We start from the raw sequence: 16,958 nt of genomic DNA on the forward strand, positions 1-16,958 counted from the left end.
GTGGGGACAAGAATGGGGCCAGCGCCCAGATCCTTCTCAAAGAATGGGTGGCATGCTCCATGAGGTCCTCAGCCAGGCTCTTTATCCTGGGTTCTGGACTCAGAGGACAGATTCCCAAGAGGGAGGTTATGGGGCCCAGGAGGAAGTGGTCTCAAGGCTGTTGCAGCATATAGTATGTGTTGATTTATGACAGGGACGTGGTCTGAGAAGTGGGTCGTGAGGCGATTCTGTCGTTGTGCGAACATCAGAGTACACTTACACACACCTAGGTGGTACAGCCTGCTACACACCTAGGCTGGATGGCACTAATCTTAGGGGACCACGGTCGTATGCCCCATCCATCGTTGACCGAAACGTTGCTATGTGGCACACGGCTGTATTTCATTGTGTCAGTGCACCCCCCGAGAGCCAGCGAGCACCACAGCCGCTCCGGCACCAGGGCTGGCTTTACCCTCGACTCTGGGTGAGTTTGGCAGGGACTCTGCGGTAGTTCTTGTCTGGGTCTGGGTCTCTCCAGCGGGTCCCCAGCTGCCTGTCACCTGGCCCAACATGAGGGGCAGTCAGGGTGCCCCCAGCTCACTACACTCTGCTCTCTCCTCCCGGTCATGCCCACTAGGCCAGTTGCAGGGGGAGCGGGGGAGAACAAGACAGCTCTCCCTTGGAAGGGCCTCAGGCAAGAAGTGGGTGCACAGCAGGGCTGCAGAGTTGGGCCCTGCATTTCCCACCCCAGGGGCAGTGGCCAAGGAAGGGCAGGCCTTGGGCAGAGGCTTCCTGGTTCCCTGTGGGCCGGGCCAGTGCCTGGCGGGTGGAGCTGAGGCTGCGCATTGCCCAGAGTACCTGCCAGATGCTCCCACTCCCCCCGCCCACTCCCGGCTGGGTATAATTAGCCACCGTGACAGGTGCAGTGGATCGGGTGTGCGGCCAGCCTGGACCCCTGCTGCCTGGCCTCGGCCGACCTGCCACACCCCTGGGCTTGAAGCCTGAACCCCGTCCTGTGAGGTCCCCCCAGGCCTTCAGCAGCACCCCCATCTTCTGCCAGAATGGGTGGGCTGTGGTCAGGAGGAGGGATTAGCACCCTGGGAATCCCCACACCAGCCTGGCAGGACCCCCCAGGCCAGCCCAGTCCTTGCCCTCAGTCCAGGCCCAGGGCTGAGCTGGGCGGTACCCTCCTGCCTCGGATTGCTCAGGGGGCATCTTTTGGAATGGGTGGGGGTGCGGGCCAAGTGGGGCCATTCTGGCCTGGGGGCGTCTGGCCTCCAACAGGAAGCCTCGGCCAGAGCCCACGTGGGTGGAGCAGGCCACACACAGTGCAGGGGGCTCCACCACTCTCCCAGCTGTGCCCCTTCTCCTTCCAGTGCAAGAAGAAGCACACGCTGCTGTGCCCCGACTTCTCCCGCAGGGGTGCCTGCCCCCGGGGTGCCCAGTGCCAGCTGCTCCACCGCAACCAGAAGCGCCTCAGCCGGCGGGCAGCTGCATCCGTGGCCCCAGAGCCCAGCGACGCAGCCCCCAGGAACCACGGGCCCAGGTGACGGGGACAGCAGGGCTGCATATGTAAGCTCTAGGGGTAGTCAGGAAGCAGCCCCTCCCTGCTCTGGGGACATTCAGGACCTCTAGGGGGAGCCCCTATGCACCCACCCAGCTCTTTGGGCTTCAGACGCAAAAAGAAACTTCAGTCCAAAGTTGAGGGTCAAGTGACCTCAAGAGGTGCCCCACCACGGGTCCCCAGGCTGGACAGAGTCGAGGGCATCCGTGGCCCAGACCAGCCTGAGTGGGGCTGCCCAGCCCCCACCCCATGGAGGAAGATGGGGGCTTCTCAGCCACCCACTCCCACCCCCAGGAGAGAGGAGGGTCCGGGTGATGCTCGTGGCTGGGCCCATGTGCCTCCCTGCCCTGTGAGGGTAGGAGCCCATGTGGACAAGGAGGACAAGGCTCTGGAAGGTGAGGACAGGGTCACTGAGCTGGGGCTTGCGGCTGGGATGACCCCAGCTGTCTCAGGCTGTAGGTCTCATAATGTCACCAGCCTGACCTTGGGGCCGAGGGCCAGCTTTGGACCTGGATATCCGGTGATGTCCAGTGGCTGCTGGGGTAGGAATGGGTAGGGAGGGACCAGGAGCCCTGCTGCTGGGACAGGCGCCACGCAGGTGGTCGGCCAGCACCCTCCAGATCCATGTCCTGCCAAGCAGCCACCCCCCTCACACTTCTGCTCCCCTTCCTTTCCCACAGGAAGTCCTCAGCCGCCCAGCGCCCCGCCAGACAGATGCCCAGCTCCCCCACCTCCGTGGCCGCTGGCTCAGCCTCCCCTCCCTCCTCCCCACGGGGGTTAGCTGTGGCCTCAGCCTCTCCCTTGTCATCAAAGGCCTCCTCCTCCTCCCCCTCCCACTCCTCTTCCTCCCCTTCTTCCCCCCACTCCTCCTCCTCCGCCTCCCCCACTTCCCCCTCCCTGTCCTTGGACCAGGAGGAGCTGTCTCTCCAGGAAGAGGCTGCCTCTGCGGTGATGGTGACGGGCTCCGGCAGCCTCTCCAAGCTGCCTTCCTTCATCTCCCTGCAGTCCTCACCGAGCCCAGGAGGCCAGCCCAGGGCCCGGACTTCCAGGAGCACCGCCCACAGGGACTCAGGTAGACAGCCTGGCCCCCAAGAACCCAGCCTGGCACGACAGGGACTCTTTTTCAATGCCCACCTCAGACCCATCAAGTCAGAATCTCCAGGTGGGCCCTGGATGGGTCCAGAGGGCCCGGTGTGGTCTGGGCGCTGCTGTGCCGTGTCTCTAGCTGGCAAGTGTGCACCTGCCAGCCACAGGGGCAGGGCCCGCTGAGGTGCGAGCACAGCAGCCGCCTGCACAGACCACCCTAGCCAAGGGCTGATTTAATTAGGAAGCACCCATTTTTGTTAATTTGTTCTGGAAGATCACCGCTCGCTCCTGGGGAGAACAGATGTTCCCTCTCCCCTGATGAACATTTGGGGCTTGGTAAATGGCTCCACTCAGCCTTGTTTAGGAGAGAAAGGAGGATTTTATGGCTGCAAACGACCCTTTCTGTAAACATTTTACAGCTCTCCGCGCGTCTGAGTGACGATAAACCCCACGCAGCTTGGCGGGCTGCAAATTTGCGACCATACGGCTATCATTTTATTGTCATATTTCACGGTCGTAACGTTAATGGAAGATGCTTGCTGCAGCCTTCTCAAACAGCTCCGCTGAGCACACTCAGACGCCTGCGCAGCAGGCCAGCCTACGCCGCCTGTTTACAGCCCCCACTGCCAGGGCGCGGACCTCGGCCAGGCCCTCCACCCGCCCGGCCAGGGCACCGGCCCCTGCATCTGGGTGGGCCTCTGGGCTCACTGCTTGGGAGGGAGCACTTGGGGGCCCTGAAGCAGCCACCTCTTTTTTTTTTTTCCATAAGATCAGGAAGCCATCAGCCAACCCTAGAATCAGAGGATGCAGGCAGGGTGGGCAAGGCCCAGGAGAGGCTGCAGAGATGTACCCTGACCGGGGACCCCCATCAGCCTTCCTTTTCTGCCCAGGCCTCGCTCTGCCTGGCCAGGGTTGGGAGCTGGAGGGGCAGGTAGAGGTGGTCCTGGGCCAGCCCCAGGGCAGGAGACCCGGCTGCACCTGCCCAGGCAGCCAACTGGTAGGGGCCAAGCCTGGTGAGAGCTTGGGGCAGAGCCTGGTGAGGTCTGCAGGCCTGGGACCCGGCTGGCTGGGCCTGACTTCCGAGCTCTGGCTTGGCTGAGCAGGTGCCTGGGGTCCTCAGCTCTGAAGTGGGGGACCCAGGAGGAGAGGCAGGCTTGCAGGGGGTATGTGGACAGTGCCGTGCCTATGGCAGCCACACGGAGGCATCTGTGATCAGTGGGGACCCGGCAGCAGGTGTCCTGGAGCAGTCACAGCAGGGGAGAGGCATGGCGCCCAGTGAGTGAGGCGCACAGGGAGGGAGCCCCCTTGGACGAGACTCTCGTCCGCAGGCCCCTGATCTGCTGTGGGAAGCCCTTCCAGGCCACGTGCTGCAGCCTCTCCCTTCCGCCCCTCCTGCCCAGGCCCTCCCACCACCACACAGCCATTTCTCTCACACACCCTGGCTTTTCACGTTGAAGGCACAGTGCGGCTGCCACGTGTGCGTCTGGCAGCTTTGTTGCAAGCGCAAGTGTGCTGCATGCCGGTGGTGTGCACCTGGTATTTATAGCTCCACCTGAGGCTGTTGTGGCTCCCACCTGTGACCTGCCCACTGCCCAGGGGCTACCCAGCACACAGGCTACTGCTCCCCCCCCCTCCCCTCTCAGCCCCACCAGCCAGGCCTGTGCCCCGCTAGGTGGCTGGACCCCAGGGCAGGTGGGCGGTGGGTTGGAAGATGGCGGCCTGACCAAAGCTGCTCTCTCCCATTTCTAGCGGCCCCCACTGTGCAGGCCTGGGCTGATGGAGTCCCCCCAATCCTGACCCAGAAGCTGTGGGGGTGGGGGTGTTCCTGGCTGGGGGGCTTCTGGTGCCTGACCTTTGCTCCTCTCGGAACAGGGAAACCTCTGCACATCAAACCCCGTCTGTGAGGGCCCAGGGGGCCAGCTCGTGCCTACCTCAGCCCCTCATCCCTGGAGAGGAAGGAGACTCCGCCCACCACTGCCCCAGAGGAGGGACCGCCTGCCACCGAGCCCCCAACGGGGGCCACACAGCCGTTGCTCTGCCCGCCTGGTTCTCAGCCTTCCGTGACCAGTGCGTGTCCAGGGCCCTGCTTTCTCCCTTGGGCTGGGCCCTGCCCAGTCGGCCCCTCCACACAGCCCACCTCCCCACCCCTGGATCCTCAGCCTCACTTCCAGGATGCACCCCCAACCCTCCGCCCTGAGGGGGCCCAGGCAGGGCTCAACTCCAGGCCCGTCCCTGCTGTGAATATGGCAGTGGCAGTGTGATGCGCCCCCCAGCCCTCCCTCAGGACTCCTGCCCAGGGAAGAAGCTGCCGGCCAGGCCTCCCTGGCGGTTTTGTGTTCAGCAATAAAAGTTCTGTCCTGTGTCTGCTTGGCTGTCCTAACTGCCACCACGCCACCACCCAGGTGGACACACACTGCCCACAGGCCCCAGAGGTGCCCCCCTGGGGGGACCTGGAGGCCTGAGATCAAGCAGTGCCCCAGGGGAGGCGAGGGGCAGGCCACAGACCCCTGGGAGCTACAGAGCCCCCTCCAGTGGCCCCTACATTATCCTCCCACTTGGCCCTGGATCTGAACGGGCTGGGTCGGGCCAAGGCATAGCCTCCTGCTTCTCCTGGGCAGGAATGTCAGCCCACTTCCCTGCCTCCCTGAGAGACTCAGAGGGTGAGGGCAGCCTCTCCTCCATGGCCAAGCTGGCATGATTTGTGGTGGAGAGGCCTAGGTCAGGGCCCTGGGGCATGTTCGACATGATAGGCTGGGGCCCGGGTTCCCCAAGCTGAGGTCCTCTCTCGAGCCTCTCTTCCCGGTGTCTCAGGGCCAGGGTGGGGGACAGAGGGCAGGCCAGGCAGCCTGAGGGAGGGGGTTCGCACACTCCCATGCTGGAGGTGTCTCCAGTTCCAGAGGGACCCAGGGAGGCCAAAGCCAAGGCTTGGAGGGACAGAGGGCCATTCAGTGTACTTACCCCCTCACCTCCAGAGAAGGGAGCGTGTGCCAGCACCCTCCTTCCTGGGGTGGCCGCCCTGCATCTGCATCCCTGTATCAGTCAGCTACTGCCCCAGTGTCGCTGCATAACAGTATCCATGCGCTATGGGCCTCTCGTTCGCCGGCCTGCAGCTCTGCGCCTCAGCCTGGAGGGGGCTCTGCTGCACAACCACTAGTCCTTCGCCTGCCCCTTCTGGGCCCCAGTTGAGGGGGAGGCACTGTCCAGTGCAGGCCGAAGCGTATGAGGGCCACCTGTGTGGATACAGCTCAGGCCTCTGCCCACACCACAGCTGTGAGGGTCCCGTTGACCAAAGCAGGCCCTGTGGCCCAGCCCACGCTCGGGCAGGGTGGATGCTCCACGCCCATGAGGCCATGGTGAGGATTCGTGGAGTCCTGTCCTCCCCCAGCCCGTGTGTGTGAGATGGGGCGTTCCTGCACCAGCCCGAAGGTGATGGGAACCAGGGCTGATTCGCAGTGAGGGTCTTCCCTGGCGTCCGTGATGGCAGACACCCAATCAGGCGGAGCAGGTGATTGCAGTCGTGTCGTGGTGATCGTCGCTGGTACTGCTGCCTGAGACCCCACGCCACTGTCCCTGGGCCTAACGTGTGCCCATGGCTCCTGCTGCAGCTGGTTCGGCAGGATGGTGATTCTGGAGTTAGACCTGGCAAGAAAGGGCCCACCCTGTCAATGAACTTAGTGAGCCCCCACTGTGGGCCTGGCCCCAGGGCTGCTCTGGCCAGGCACACCCAGGCCCAATGTTTGCAAGCCACATGTCCTCGCCCAGCCACCCCTCTGGGTCCCCCTGTGCCAGCCTCAGCCTGGGTCCTGGGAGGGGCAGTGGGGCTGTGGATCCCGGGCTGAGGACTATCAAAGGGGAGACCACGGAGCTGGGGACTGCAGCCTGCAACTGTGGGGTGTCCCTGGGGCTGAAGCCAAGGCCAAGTCAGTCGAGGGGGGAGCAGGCCCCAGGCTCCCTCTTGACGGCCACCGTGAGCTCCCCGAGAAGGGCAAATGTTTGACGACGGGAGAGGCGGGGGAATAGATTCTCCCTCCTCTCCCTGGACAGAAAGGACGGTGGACAGAGACACGGTTGTTGGTCCAGCCTGATCCAAGCTTCGGCCGGCTCAGACCCTTCTCTCCTCCCTGTCTCCCTGTTCTTCCTCCACAGTAAATGAAGGGACACATGCTTGCACCCCAGGCTGCGAGGTGGGCGCTGGCTGGACACAAGGTGGGCAGCTGGACCACTGCTTGCTGGACCCCTGCCCGCTAGGACCGCTGCTGCTCTCCAGGGTCTGCCCCTCCGGCCCCACACTCACTAGGGAGCCACTCTGCCCCTCCTCCAGCGCGGCCAGGGCTTTCCAAGTGCTCACAGAGCCACATGGCCCACACAGGCCCCGCGCTGCCCGGTGGGAAGGGGAGTGTGGCAGTGGCTTGGATTCAGGCCACTGCCCCGTGGTGCAGCCTACCGTGTGACTGCCATGGGCCAGCATGGAGGGCTCAGGAAGGGCTGTGCGCTCCAGGAAGCAGGAGATGCCCAGGCCATTGGCTGCCCTGTGCTCCTGGGCCTGGGCCCAGTGCCCCCATCACTCCCTGTGACCCATTTGGGGACATTGTCAGCCTTGGGCATAGTCTGGTCAGACTCCGTGCTCCTGGGCAGGGGAAGGGGGCAGTTCCTCTGGGTTGAGTGTCCCTCTGGGCTCCTCGTGCCAAGGGGCAGCCAACGAAGACTCTTGGGGATGAAGGTGCAGGTCGCCATCAGCCTGCACCAACCCAGACTAAGTGAGGTGTTGGCTGAGGGTGACGTGGATTCCAGGCTCCTCCATGGAGGCTCTTTCCTGCCTAGGCCTTTGCCAAGAGCACGACTCCCCTGGCCCGGGAAGGACAGCCCCCTCTCCTGGATCCCGCCATCCTTGCCTGGCGCCTGTGCCCTCCCCTGCACTGCCCTGGTGTGGCAGGTCATGCAGCTTCTCAGATGACAGCCCCACAAGGACCCATGAGGATGGGGAGAGACCTGAAGTCATGTGATGAGCAGAGTGGCATGGGCCGAGACCATGCAGCAGGGAGGAGCGGGCCCTTCACTGACCCTCCAGGCTAGAGGCAAGGGGCGGCCTTGGACTGGCAGGCAGGCTTCATTTGGGGGAGACCACAGAACCATGGTCCACCATCTGAGCTCCAGGCTGGGGGGTCTTTGGGCGTCTGTTGGGGCCGTTAGTCTCAGGGAGAGGTGAAGTGCCTGAGGCGGGAGCAGTGGGCAGACTGGAGGCGCCCTGGCAGGGGGGGACCAATGGGCCTGGGCGGGGGGTGCACAGATGGCTTCTGGGTGTGGGTCTGGAGCAGGCGTTGGCTGAGGACGTGGCAGGTGGGCAGCCTGGCCTCACCTGGGAGCTGGGAGGAGCCAGAAGGGAGAGTGTCCGTGGGACAGCGTGTGCTCCCCGCAGCCTGGAGCCCTTCCCCAAAGAGGCAACGCCTCCTGCTCTCCACCCGCTCGTGGTGGCTGCATGCACCCCCCAGACTGGTGCCTGGCATACTTGGCTCCCCGTTGTAAGTGCAAATGAGCCCCCTAAGTGGAGAGGACACTGGCCAGTGAGCACAGGAAGAAATCCCTGGCGGGAGGGAGTGGGGCTGAGGGGAGGCCTTCAGCAGCACAGGGGAGGGGTGGGGGTGTTTGCGGCACCTTTGACCTTTGACTCCAGAGCGTGGGGCCTGCCGTCTGTGGGGCAAGCATTTTTGCGGCTTCCCATCCTATCTTCCATGCAGCTGGCTGGCTGGGTGACCACGCGCCCCAGCTCAGTAGCTGCATCCCAGGGACAAAAGTAAGCCATCCACATGCTGCACTCTCCTCGCGAAGCACAGCATTTGCTGACGGAGCGCTAACAGCGGATCCGAAAACCCATGTGCTGTATGGGTGCAGGACAGACGCCGGGCCTGTCCCCGCGTGTGGCGGAACCGCTGAGAGCGGAGCGCCCATCCGTGGGTGGTCCCATGGTCCCGAAGAGGTGTCCCACCTCAGTGTGGCCACCTCGAGCTCCTGACCCCTCCCCACAGCAGCCAAGCCACTCCACCTGACCTGCCCCAGCGGTTCTGAGGGCCCCTCCTGCTCCCCGCTGATCTTTCACCTTCTCAGGTGCTGTACTGGGGACAAGCCCATGGTCCCGCCCCATACTCCCACCCTTGAGTGGCCCACTCTCTGGGAGGGTGGGCAGGACCAGGGACCTGTTTCAACCATAGAAGCTGGCATGATTCCGTCACCTTATGAGATAGTAAGATAATATATTGTAAGATAATACAATAAGATAATAATGTAACATAATAAGAGTTGGCTACTCGCTCCAGAGGCTCTCCTCGCTGGCCCGATGCAGTCAGCGGCCCTGTTGGGGCAGCCATGGTGACAAGCCAAGGGCAGCCTCCAGCCCTCAGCCGCAAGAAGCCGGGGCCTCCGCTCCTCAGACTCAAGGAAATGGTCCTGCCAAGAACCTGAGGGAGCTTGGAGGCGTCCTACCTCAGAGGAACCTCCAGATGAGACCCTAACACCTTGAGACCCTGAGCAGAAGCCCCACCCAAGCCCTGCGGGACTCCTGACCAGACACTGAGATGATAAATGTGTGTTGTTTTTTTTTGGTTTTGCTGGGAAAGATTCACTCTGAGCTAACATCTGTTGCCCATCTCCCTCTCTTCTTTTTCCTCCCCAAAGCCCCAGCACATAGTTGTATATTCTAGTTGTAGGTCTTTCTAGTTCTTCTATGTGAGCCGCCACATCCTAGCTACTGACAGATGAGTGGTATGGTTCTGTGCCGGGAATCAAACCTGGGCCGCTGAAGCAGAGCGTGCAGAACTTTTAACTGCTAGGCCATCAAGGCTGGCTCAAATGTGTATAGTTTTAAGTTGCTAGACTTGTGGTAATTTGTTATGTAGCAATAGGAAACTGACCCATTGTATAATTTACTTATTTTTTATGTTATGGTTTGTTTTCTGCCCCCTGACCCCCACTCTGGCAGACTGTATTTTCCAAAGATGCTGCAACAGTGTAGTGTTCTTCCCCCACGTGACCTACAGGAGGTGGTGTTTGTGCCCTCCCCTTGGACGTGGGCAGACCGATGCTGCACATCGACCAACAGAGCACCAAGGGATGCACAAAAATGCCAGGCGCATCCTCCTGGCTCGCCTGGACACTCATTGTGGGAACCAGGCGCCATGCTCACAGGAAGCCCAACCAGCACATGTGAGCAACCGTGTGGACACGCTGCATGGAGCCGTTCCAGCCAACAGCCACCATCATCTGCCAGGCGTGGGCCTAAAAACGCTGCCAATGGCACCAGCCATCAGCTGTCCAGTCGCTCCGGCCTTCAAGTCCTCCCAGCTGTCAAGGTCAGAGACGAGCCATCCTACCACACCCAGGACCAACCCGTCGGCCACAGAGCCCACAAACGTAACAAAATGCCACATTATGCCATCGGGCTTCAGCAGACTTGTTTTCAACCAAGGATCCTGGGGCCACCTTCCTAATGGAAGGTGCCCCCGGGGCAGGCAGCCTGGCACATAGTGGGTGCTCAATAAAGATTTGTAGGGTATATTTCATGACAAGCCACATGGGTGGTCCCTGTGGAATTCTGTGGGTTCAGAGCACTGATTGGTGGGTGGGTGAAAGGCCGTAGGAGGGCGTGCTGGTGCTAGACGAGAAGAAAAAGAGCCTTTTCCAGGGCAGCACAGAATTGGCTTGTTCCTCTCCCGGCTACAAAACAGACAGTTGATGAGCTGAGAGGACAGTGTGGCTTTGGAGGCCAGCCGTGGCCAAGCGCACACAGCACACCTGTCTGCTTTTTATGTGGTCCTTCTACTGCCCACTCCTGGCAGATAGGAGGGTAGACCTGGGCCCTCATGCCCTCTGTGCCCCAGATCCGGCTGTGATGCCTCCTCGGACTTCCCCCAGCCAGCACGTGGCAAACAGGAGTTTCTGAGGAGAAAGGAGTGAGCTCGACGCCTGCTACTTGAGCCGGGGAAGGCCAGCACCTTCCCTGGGCTAGGAGAGCCCGCCACACCTGCTCTGCAGGGCACCGCCAGGGGCCTGCTGGATGGTCGGGCTGGGGAGCCCTCCAAAGCCTGTGTCCCAGGTCTCCAAGCCCCTTTCCCACCCACCGGGCTGTGACTAACAGGCGAGAAGAGGGCTCAGCAGAGACCACATGGAGGCCAGGTAGCAGATGGAGAGGTTGGCAAGCGCCCAGGAGTATCCTGGGCCCCCCCAGGGGGTGGCCAAGAGCTGAGGGCAGGTCTGATGGCCCAAGAACTTCTAGAAAGCCAGCCTGACCCCGAGGCCAAGTCCAGGGCCATGGGAGCTTGCCTGTTGCCGAAGTCCATCAGGCACGTGGATGCCCTGCTCAGCCCCAGGCAGCCCCCTCCTTCCCAGGTTGCTCTGGGGTGGGGGGCCCTTGAGCCCTGAAAGTCCCTGTGTCTCTCCCCCAGTTCTTTTTTTTTTTTTTTTTTTTAAAGATTTTATTTATTTTATTTTTTCCCCCCAAAGCCCCAGTGGATAGTTGTATGTCGTAGCTGCACATCCTTCTAGTTGCTGTATGCAGGACTCGGCCTCAGGATGAACGGAGAAGTGGTGCCTCGATGCGCACCCGGGATCCGAACCCGGGCCACCAGCATCGCAGCGCGCGCACTTAACCACCAAGCCACAGGGCCGGCCCATCTCCCCCAGTTCTGAATGCAGTTGCTGGTCACCACATGCAGCAGGCTGTGACAAGCTGTCCCTCTGCCCCAGTGGAGTGAATGAATGAATGAGTGAGGAAATGAATGAATGCTATGTGGGAGGGCGAATGAATCTGTGTATGTGATCAAATGAAGGGGTGGCTGGCTCTGGGCTGGGCAGGGCCTAGCCTCCTTAAACATCACATTTTGGGGCTGAATGTGGGAGGAACTGTCCCCCGGCTTGGTGGTGGCTGAGCATGGGCCTGGAGGAGGTTCAGGGTGGCAGGTCAGGGCTGATCTGCAAGGCTGCCCCGGCCTCAGCTGCCTTCCTGCACCTCTCAGGACAAGGTGAGGCGCTGGGGCGGGACTGGAGGTGCCACAGTGCCCAGACATGGCTGTGGGCCGGTACCCCTCGGCCTGAGGCCAGGAGCTGTGAGGAGGGCCCATGCTGGACCCTGCCTCCTGCCAGCACGAGCCTGGGGTTGGGCTCCTGCTCCAGCCCAGCCCCCTCCTGGGCTTGGGACCAAACCCCTGCTTGGTCCAGAGCCCTGGCTTGAGCCACAGTGCGAGGGGCAGAGGCCAGGTGGCCAGGCCGGGCAGCTCTATGCAAGCACTTTCTCCCCCTCAGACGGGCAGACACACCACCAGCTCTCACGGGGCCGCATCAGACCTCTGAGCTGTGGGCCTCCCTCTGAACACTGGGGCCTTTAAACGGAGCCCCAAACCTGGAAACGCATCAGGCAACCCATGGGGCCTGGAGCCCAAACACCCGGCCAGGGCCTTGGTTCTGCCACCTGCTGGGCCATCCCTGTGGGGGCGGGTCCTCATGCTCTGCCTGGCCCGCTCAGAGGAATGTGGGGGCCAGCAGGAAGTGGTGAGTGGTGCCCACCTGGCACAGTGGGGCCAGGCCACCCCCACGACATCTTAGCAAGTGGGATTTCACTGCCAATTGTACGCCATTTTTTTTATTATAAAATAATAAACATTCATACCAGGGAGAAAAAGTCCAGGTAGATAATTGCCCCAGCACATGGCTAGGTGACTGGTGGCTTCTTGGCCGTGTCCTTCCCGATTTTTCTGTCTATGCATAGATGATTACATTTAAGATTGAATTTTTTAATTGTAAAAGTCATGTAACAACAGTATAGAGAACTTCGGGAAGGGGAACCGCTCTGCGTCATGCCGCAGAGAGGTGCGGCCCCTCCCACCTCCGCTGACCCCAGAGGGACGGTGTCAGGGACCTCTGCCTGCTCCAGGCGCACCCACAGCTCCTTTTCCTAGTCATCGAGCCCTGGGCGACCAGACTCGCCTCCGCTCCGTGCGGCCCGAGCCCTCGCGCCTTCTCCTCGCACTAGAGGCTTCCCACCTCCGACCCCCATGCATGGGGGGGCGCCCTGAATCCCCGCCAGCCGGCCAGACCGAGCATGGCGCCCCGAATCCCCGCCAGGCAGCCAGACCCGGGCTGGCGGGCAGCTGGGGCCGGGGATTCCTAATGCGGTGCCCGGCCTGGCCGCCCTCTGGCCAGAGCTAGCCCGCGCCCCTCCCACCCCGGGGTCCCTCCGACTCTGCACCTCATGCCCACCTGCCCCGCGCCCCTCGGGTCCCTGGCGTCTCCCTCCACCGGCGCGCGCGTCTCCCTCCGGAGCCGCGCGTCCCGCAGTGGATACCGCCGCACGGAGGTGCCAGCAACTTTGTTGACTAAATTCCTGAACCGGCCCGAACCGCGGGGCTAAAAATAACCGGCGCTCTCCGCGCAGCGCCCGGCCGGGCCGCGCAGTGTCACCCTTGTCTGGAGGCCGGAAGGTCCCGGCGCCGTCACTCTAGCGGGGCTGGACGAGGCCTCCCCGCCGGCCGTGAAGAGCGGGAAGAGCCGGGGAAGGAGCTGCGGGGTCAGGGCCTGCGGCGTGGCGGGAGTCCAAGGCACCCAGGTGCCCCCTCTGCCCCCGAGACTCTCCGGCCGCCCCGTCGCAGACGCGAGGTCCCAGAGGTCACAGGCTGGGCCCCGCGCTCCGAACCCCCTCTGCCCCCCGCGCCCCTAGCTCCCCTCGCTCCTCATGCCCCTCGCGCCTCCCGTGCTCGGAGCCTCCCGCGACCCCCGCGCCCCGAGTCCCCCAGCCTCCGGCGCGCCCCTCTTCCGCTGCCTGTGCAGTCCCCCGCGGCGGCCACCAGAGGGCCCTACCCCCTCCTCTAGCAGGCGGCCGGTCACCACCCCTTCCCACAGCTGTTCCCTGCAGGAGATTGACAGCTGGGCTCCGGGTTGCCATGGGGATAGGCAAATGAGGGCGGTGGCTCTGGGGCTCCGATTGGCCCGAGGGCGCACGCCCCTCCCGGGGAGGCGGGCCCGAGCGCCCGGCTCTATAAAGGGGACCGCAAGGCGCGGAGCTCGGGGTTGGAGGCGGGGCCGGCCGGACGCGGGCGGAGCTGGGGGCGCCCGAGCAGTCGCCACCCGCCCGGCCACCCCTCCGGCCGCCGGCGCGGCTATAGGGAGGAGCGGACGGCCTGCTCGCGCCGGGGTGCGGCCGGGGGCCGCCCGAGAGGCCCGACCGGCGGCGTCTCCAGCGGCCGCCGCTGAGTTGACTGCCCGAAACTTTTCTCCGCGCGCAGCGGCCGGGAACCGGCGCCCCCCGCGGCCGCCCCCGCCGGGACCCGCCCCCCGTGGGGAGCGAAGGGGGGGGAGAGGCCCGCACTCCCCCCCCCCCGCCTCCCGTCGGGGCTCAGCCGGGCGCGGCGGCGGGGCCCCGGGCGATGGCCGCAGAGCTGGCGATGGGCGCCGAGCTGCCCAGCAGCCCGCTGGCCATAGAGTACGTCAACGACTTCGACCTGATGAAGTTCGAGGTGAAGAAGGAGCCGCCCGAGGCCGAGCGCTTCTGCCACCGCCTGCCGCCCGGCTCGCTGTCCTCGACGCCGCTCAGCACGCCCTGCTCCTCTGTGCCCTCCTCGCCCAGCTTCTGCGCGCCCAGCCCGGGCACCGGCGGCGGCGGCGCGGGGAGCGGCGGCGGCGCGGCGCAGACCGGGGTCGCCCCGGGGCCGGCGAGCGGGGGCCCCGGCGCCATCGGGGGCGCCTCGGGGAAGCCGGCGCTGGAGGATTTGTACTGGATGAGCGGCTACCAGCACCACCTGAACCCGGAGGCGCTCAACCTGACGCCTGAGGACGCGGTGGAGGCGCTCATCGGCAGCGGCCACCACGCGGGGCATCACGGCGCGCACCACCCGGCGGCCGCCGCGGCTTACGAGGCCTTCCGGGGCCAGGGCTTTGCGGGCGGCGGCGGCGCGGACGACATGGGCGCCGGCCACCACCATGGCTCGCACCACGCCCCCCACCACCACCATGCCGCCCACCACCACCACCACCACCACCACGGCGGCGGGGGCCACCACGGCGGCGCGGGCCACGGCGGCGGCGGCGCGGGCCACCACGTGCGCCTGGAGGAGCGCTTCTCCGACGACCAGCTGGTGTCCATGTCGGTGCGGGAGCTGAACCGGCAGCTCCGCGGCTTCAGTAAGGAGGAGGTCATCCGGCTGAAGCAGAAGCGGCGCACGCTCAAGAACCGCGGCTACGCGCAGTCGTGCCGCTTCAAGCGGGTGCAGCAGCGGCACATTCTGGAGAGCGAGAAGTGCCAGCTCCAGAGCCAGGTGGAGCAGCTGAAGCTGGAGGTGGGGCGCCTGGCCAAGGAGCGGGACCTGTATAAGGAGAAATACGAGAAGCTGGCGGGCCGGGGTGGCCCCGGGGGCGCGGGCGGGGCCGGCTTCCCGCGGGAGTCCTCGCCGCCGCAGGTCGGCCCCGGCGGGGCCAAGGGCGCGCCCGACTTCTTCCTGTGAGCGCCGCACCGAGCCCGCGCCGCCGCCGGGAGGAGGCTCGGACTCCGCGGCCCAGGACGAGGCCGTAAGCCCGGGCCGGCCCTGCGCGCCCCGCTGCCGCGTCTGCCGGCGCCAGACTGGAGACCCTTCCCGCGGCGCGGTCTCCGCGCTCCAGCCCGAGCCCGTCCTGCCGCCGCTGCGGCTCCTCTGCGCGGGGCGCGGGACTTCCAGGAAAGCTGGGCCGGGTCGAACTTTCTTGCGGCCTCCGCTTGTACATACGTCGGACGCGGTTCCCGACTCCGACGCGTCCCGCCCTCCTGGGTTTCCCTTCTTTCTGCCTCCCTTCCTTGCCCGTTTTTACTCCTCCTTTTTAAAGCCGTCTTATTTTCGAAGTATTTATATTTATTTTGCTCGGCGATTAGAAAAGAAAATCCCGGAGGAAACTCCCTCCTTCCCGGCCGGGGTCGCCCTCGGACGTCGCGTGTCCCAGCATGTCCCGGCCCCTGCCCGCCCTCCTGCCCGCCTGCCCCCCACCCTGCCACCGGCGTCCCCCCGAGATCGAAGCCCAGGAACATTATCTATGCTGAGTTCAGTCCTGCTGCTCTACTGTACTCGTGGGGGGAGGGGGGGGCCGGTTGGGACTCCCGTGCTGCTATTTCTCTATGCACCAGATCGCATTTATGACTCCCCGGGAAATATATCTTATTTTAACCTTCAAGAAAAGTGAAAGAAAAAAAAAAGCAATGCACAATATTTCTAGCAGAAAAAGAAAAAAAAAATTTAAGAGGAGGTTTTGGCTTGAACCTCCTGGCATGGGGGTGGGTGAAGAAAGTGTTTTTAATTTAATTTAAATTGTTTTGTTTTGTTTGTGCAATCTTTTTTCAAAGCCTGAGTGCTTTTTGGACTAGCCGGGAAAGCCAGTGGGAGGCCAGTGCTCTGGCCCCTGCGAGCCCACCAGGGCCCCAGGCTCCAGCAGGACTGCTTCCCCCTCCCTGCTCCTGCTAAGCGCTCTGAGCAGGAGACAGCAGCTTGTTGAAAGTTTTGTGTTGGGTTTTGTTGGGTTCTTTTTTCATTTGCTGCAAAATTGAGGAAAGAAAAAAAACGTAAACAAAATAAATCCGTTTAGATGCAAAAGTCACTGGAACCTGGCTGGTTTTTCTGTGGCTTTCGTTTTTACCATATTTCTCCCTGAATAGAAAGAAAAGGAGGTCCCTCAACTGGGCTCTTCCTTTGCTCTGCGGGACCCGCCTGGGCCAACCGGGAGAACTGGCCAGCGTTGTAGACGAGGCCGCTGTCAGCTGGCCCGACCCCGCGGGCACCCCTGCTGCCTTCCAGGGCTGCTCCTCGGGGAGGGGGGGCGGCACAGGGTGGCCCCAGGCTCCCACCAAGGCAGAATGGGGGGCACAGGGCATGAGGCTGTCCATGGTGGTGACCCCACGTGCAGCGCCGTTGCATCCTGGTGGCAAACACTGTCTCCAGCTCCTCTGAGCCCGCAGTCTCCCATGTGAAGAAGGGGTGGCCTCTGTCTCTGGACTTTGGGGCACCCGGGAGGGGCGGCATCTCTGGATACGTCGCCTGACAGGGGCCCAGGTGGTCGCAGAATCTAGTTGACTGTCACTGCCCTTCATGACGGGCTGGAGTCCGGTGAAGGTCCATCGTTTGCACATTTGCTGAGAAGAGCTCAGCCGGCCTCGCCAGGGCTCCCCCGGCTCTTCTTGGCGGAGAGGGCTGTGCAGCTTCTCTATCTGGGGACAGCAGAGGCTCCTGGGGCTGGGACAGCTGCAGTTCCCCATGACTGCATCCTCTGAGTTTGTTTAGTGCCCCCTCTCCTTTGCTTTAGAGTAAAACTTATGGCCAGAAGGTTGGGT

General features: G+C 63.5%; 2 protein-coding genes across 6 annotated transcripts in view; both read left to right on the forward strand.

Moving 5' to 3' along the window:
* The window catches only part of ZC3H3 (zinc finger CCCH-type containing 3), a 105,671-nt gene extending 100,680 nt beyond the window's left edge, over nucleotides 1–4,991 (forward strand). For 2 of the 5 annotated variants that reach the window (XM_004443038.3, XM_087447342.1), the window contains 3 exons: nucleotides 1,356–1,525; nucleotides 2,224–2,615; nucleotides 4,502–4,664. In XM_004443038.3, coding sequence (XP_004443095.1) covers nucleotides 1,356–1,525; nucleotides 2,224–2,615; nucleotides 4,502–4,533 — 594 coding nt within the window. In that variant the 3' untranslated portion in view covers nucleotides 4,534–4,664. Of the gene's footprint in view, nucleotides 1–1,355; nucleotides 1,526–2,223; nucleotides 2,616–4,501 lie in introns of all 5 variants that reach the window. The other 3 variants (XM_087447340.1, XM_087447343.1, XM_087447344.1) reach the window with 3 other exon arrangements.
* Nucleotides 4,992–13,735: 8,744 nt separating this feature from the next.
* Nucleotides 13,736–16,224, forward strand: MAFA (MAF bZIP transcription factor A). Its single transcript, XM_087447345.1, has one exon. The coding sequence runs from the start codon at nucleotides 14,038–14,040 to the stop codon at nucleotides 15,109–15,111; it is 1,074 nt and encodes a 357-aa protein (XP_087303471.1). The 5' UTR covers nucleotides 13,736–14,037; the 3' UTR covers nucleotides 15,112–16,224.
* The last annotated feature ends 734 nt before the right edge of the window (nucleotides 16,225–16,958 follow it).

The sequence above is a fragment of the Ceratotherium simum genome, chromosome 23, assembly GCF_057802395.1.
Source record: "Ceratotherium simum simum isolate JZ-2026a chromosome 23, ASM5780239v1, whole genome shotgun sequence".
In the NCBI taxonomy this organism is placed as follows: domain Eukaryota; kingdom Metazoa; phylum Chordata; class Mammalia; order Perissodactyla; family Rhinocerotidae; genus Ceratotherium; species Ceratotherium simum.

Bases quoted from the DNA above. Each gene is read 5' to 3' on its own strand.
- MAFA (XM_087447345.1), top strand. From the start codon at position 14,038: ATGGCCGCAGAGCTGGCGATGGGCGCCGAGCTGCCCAGCAGCCCGCTG.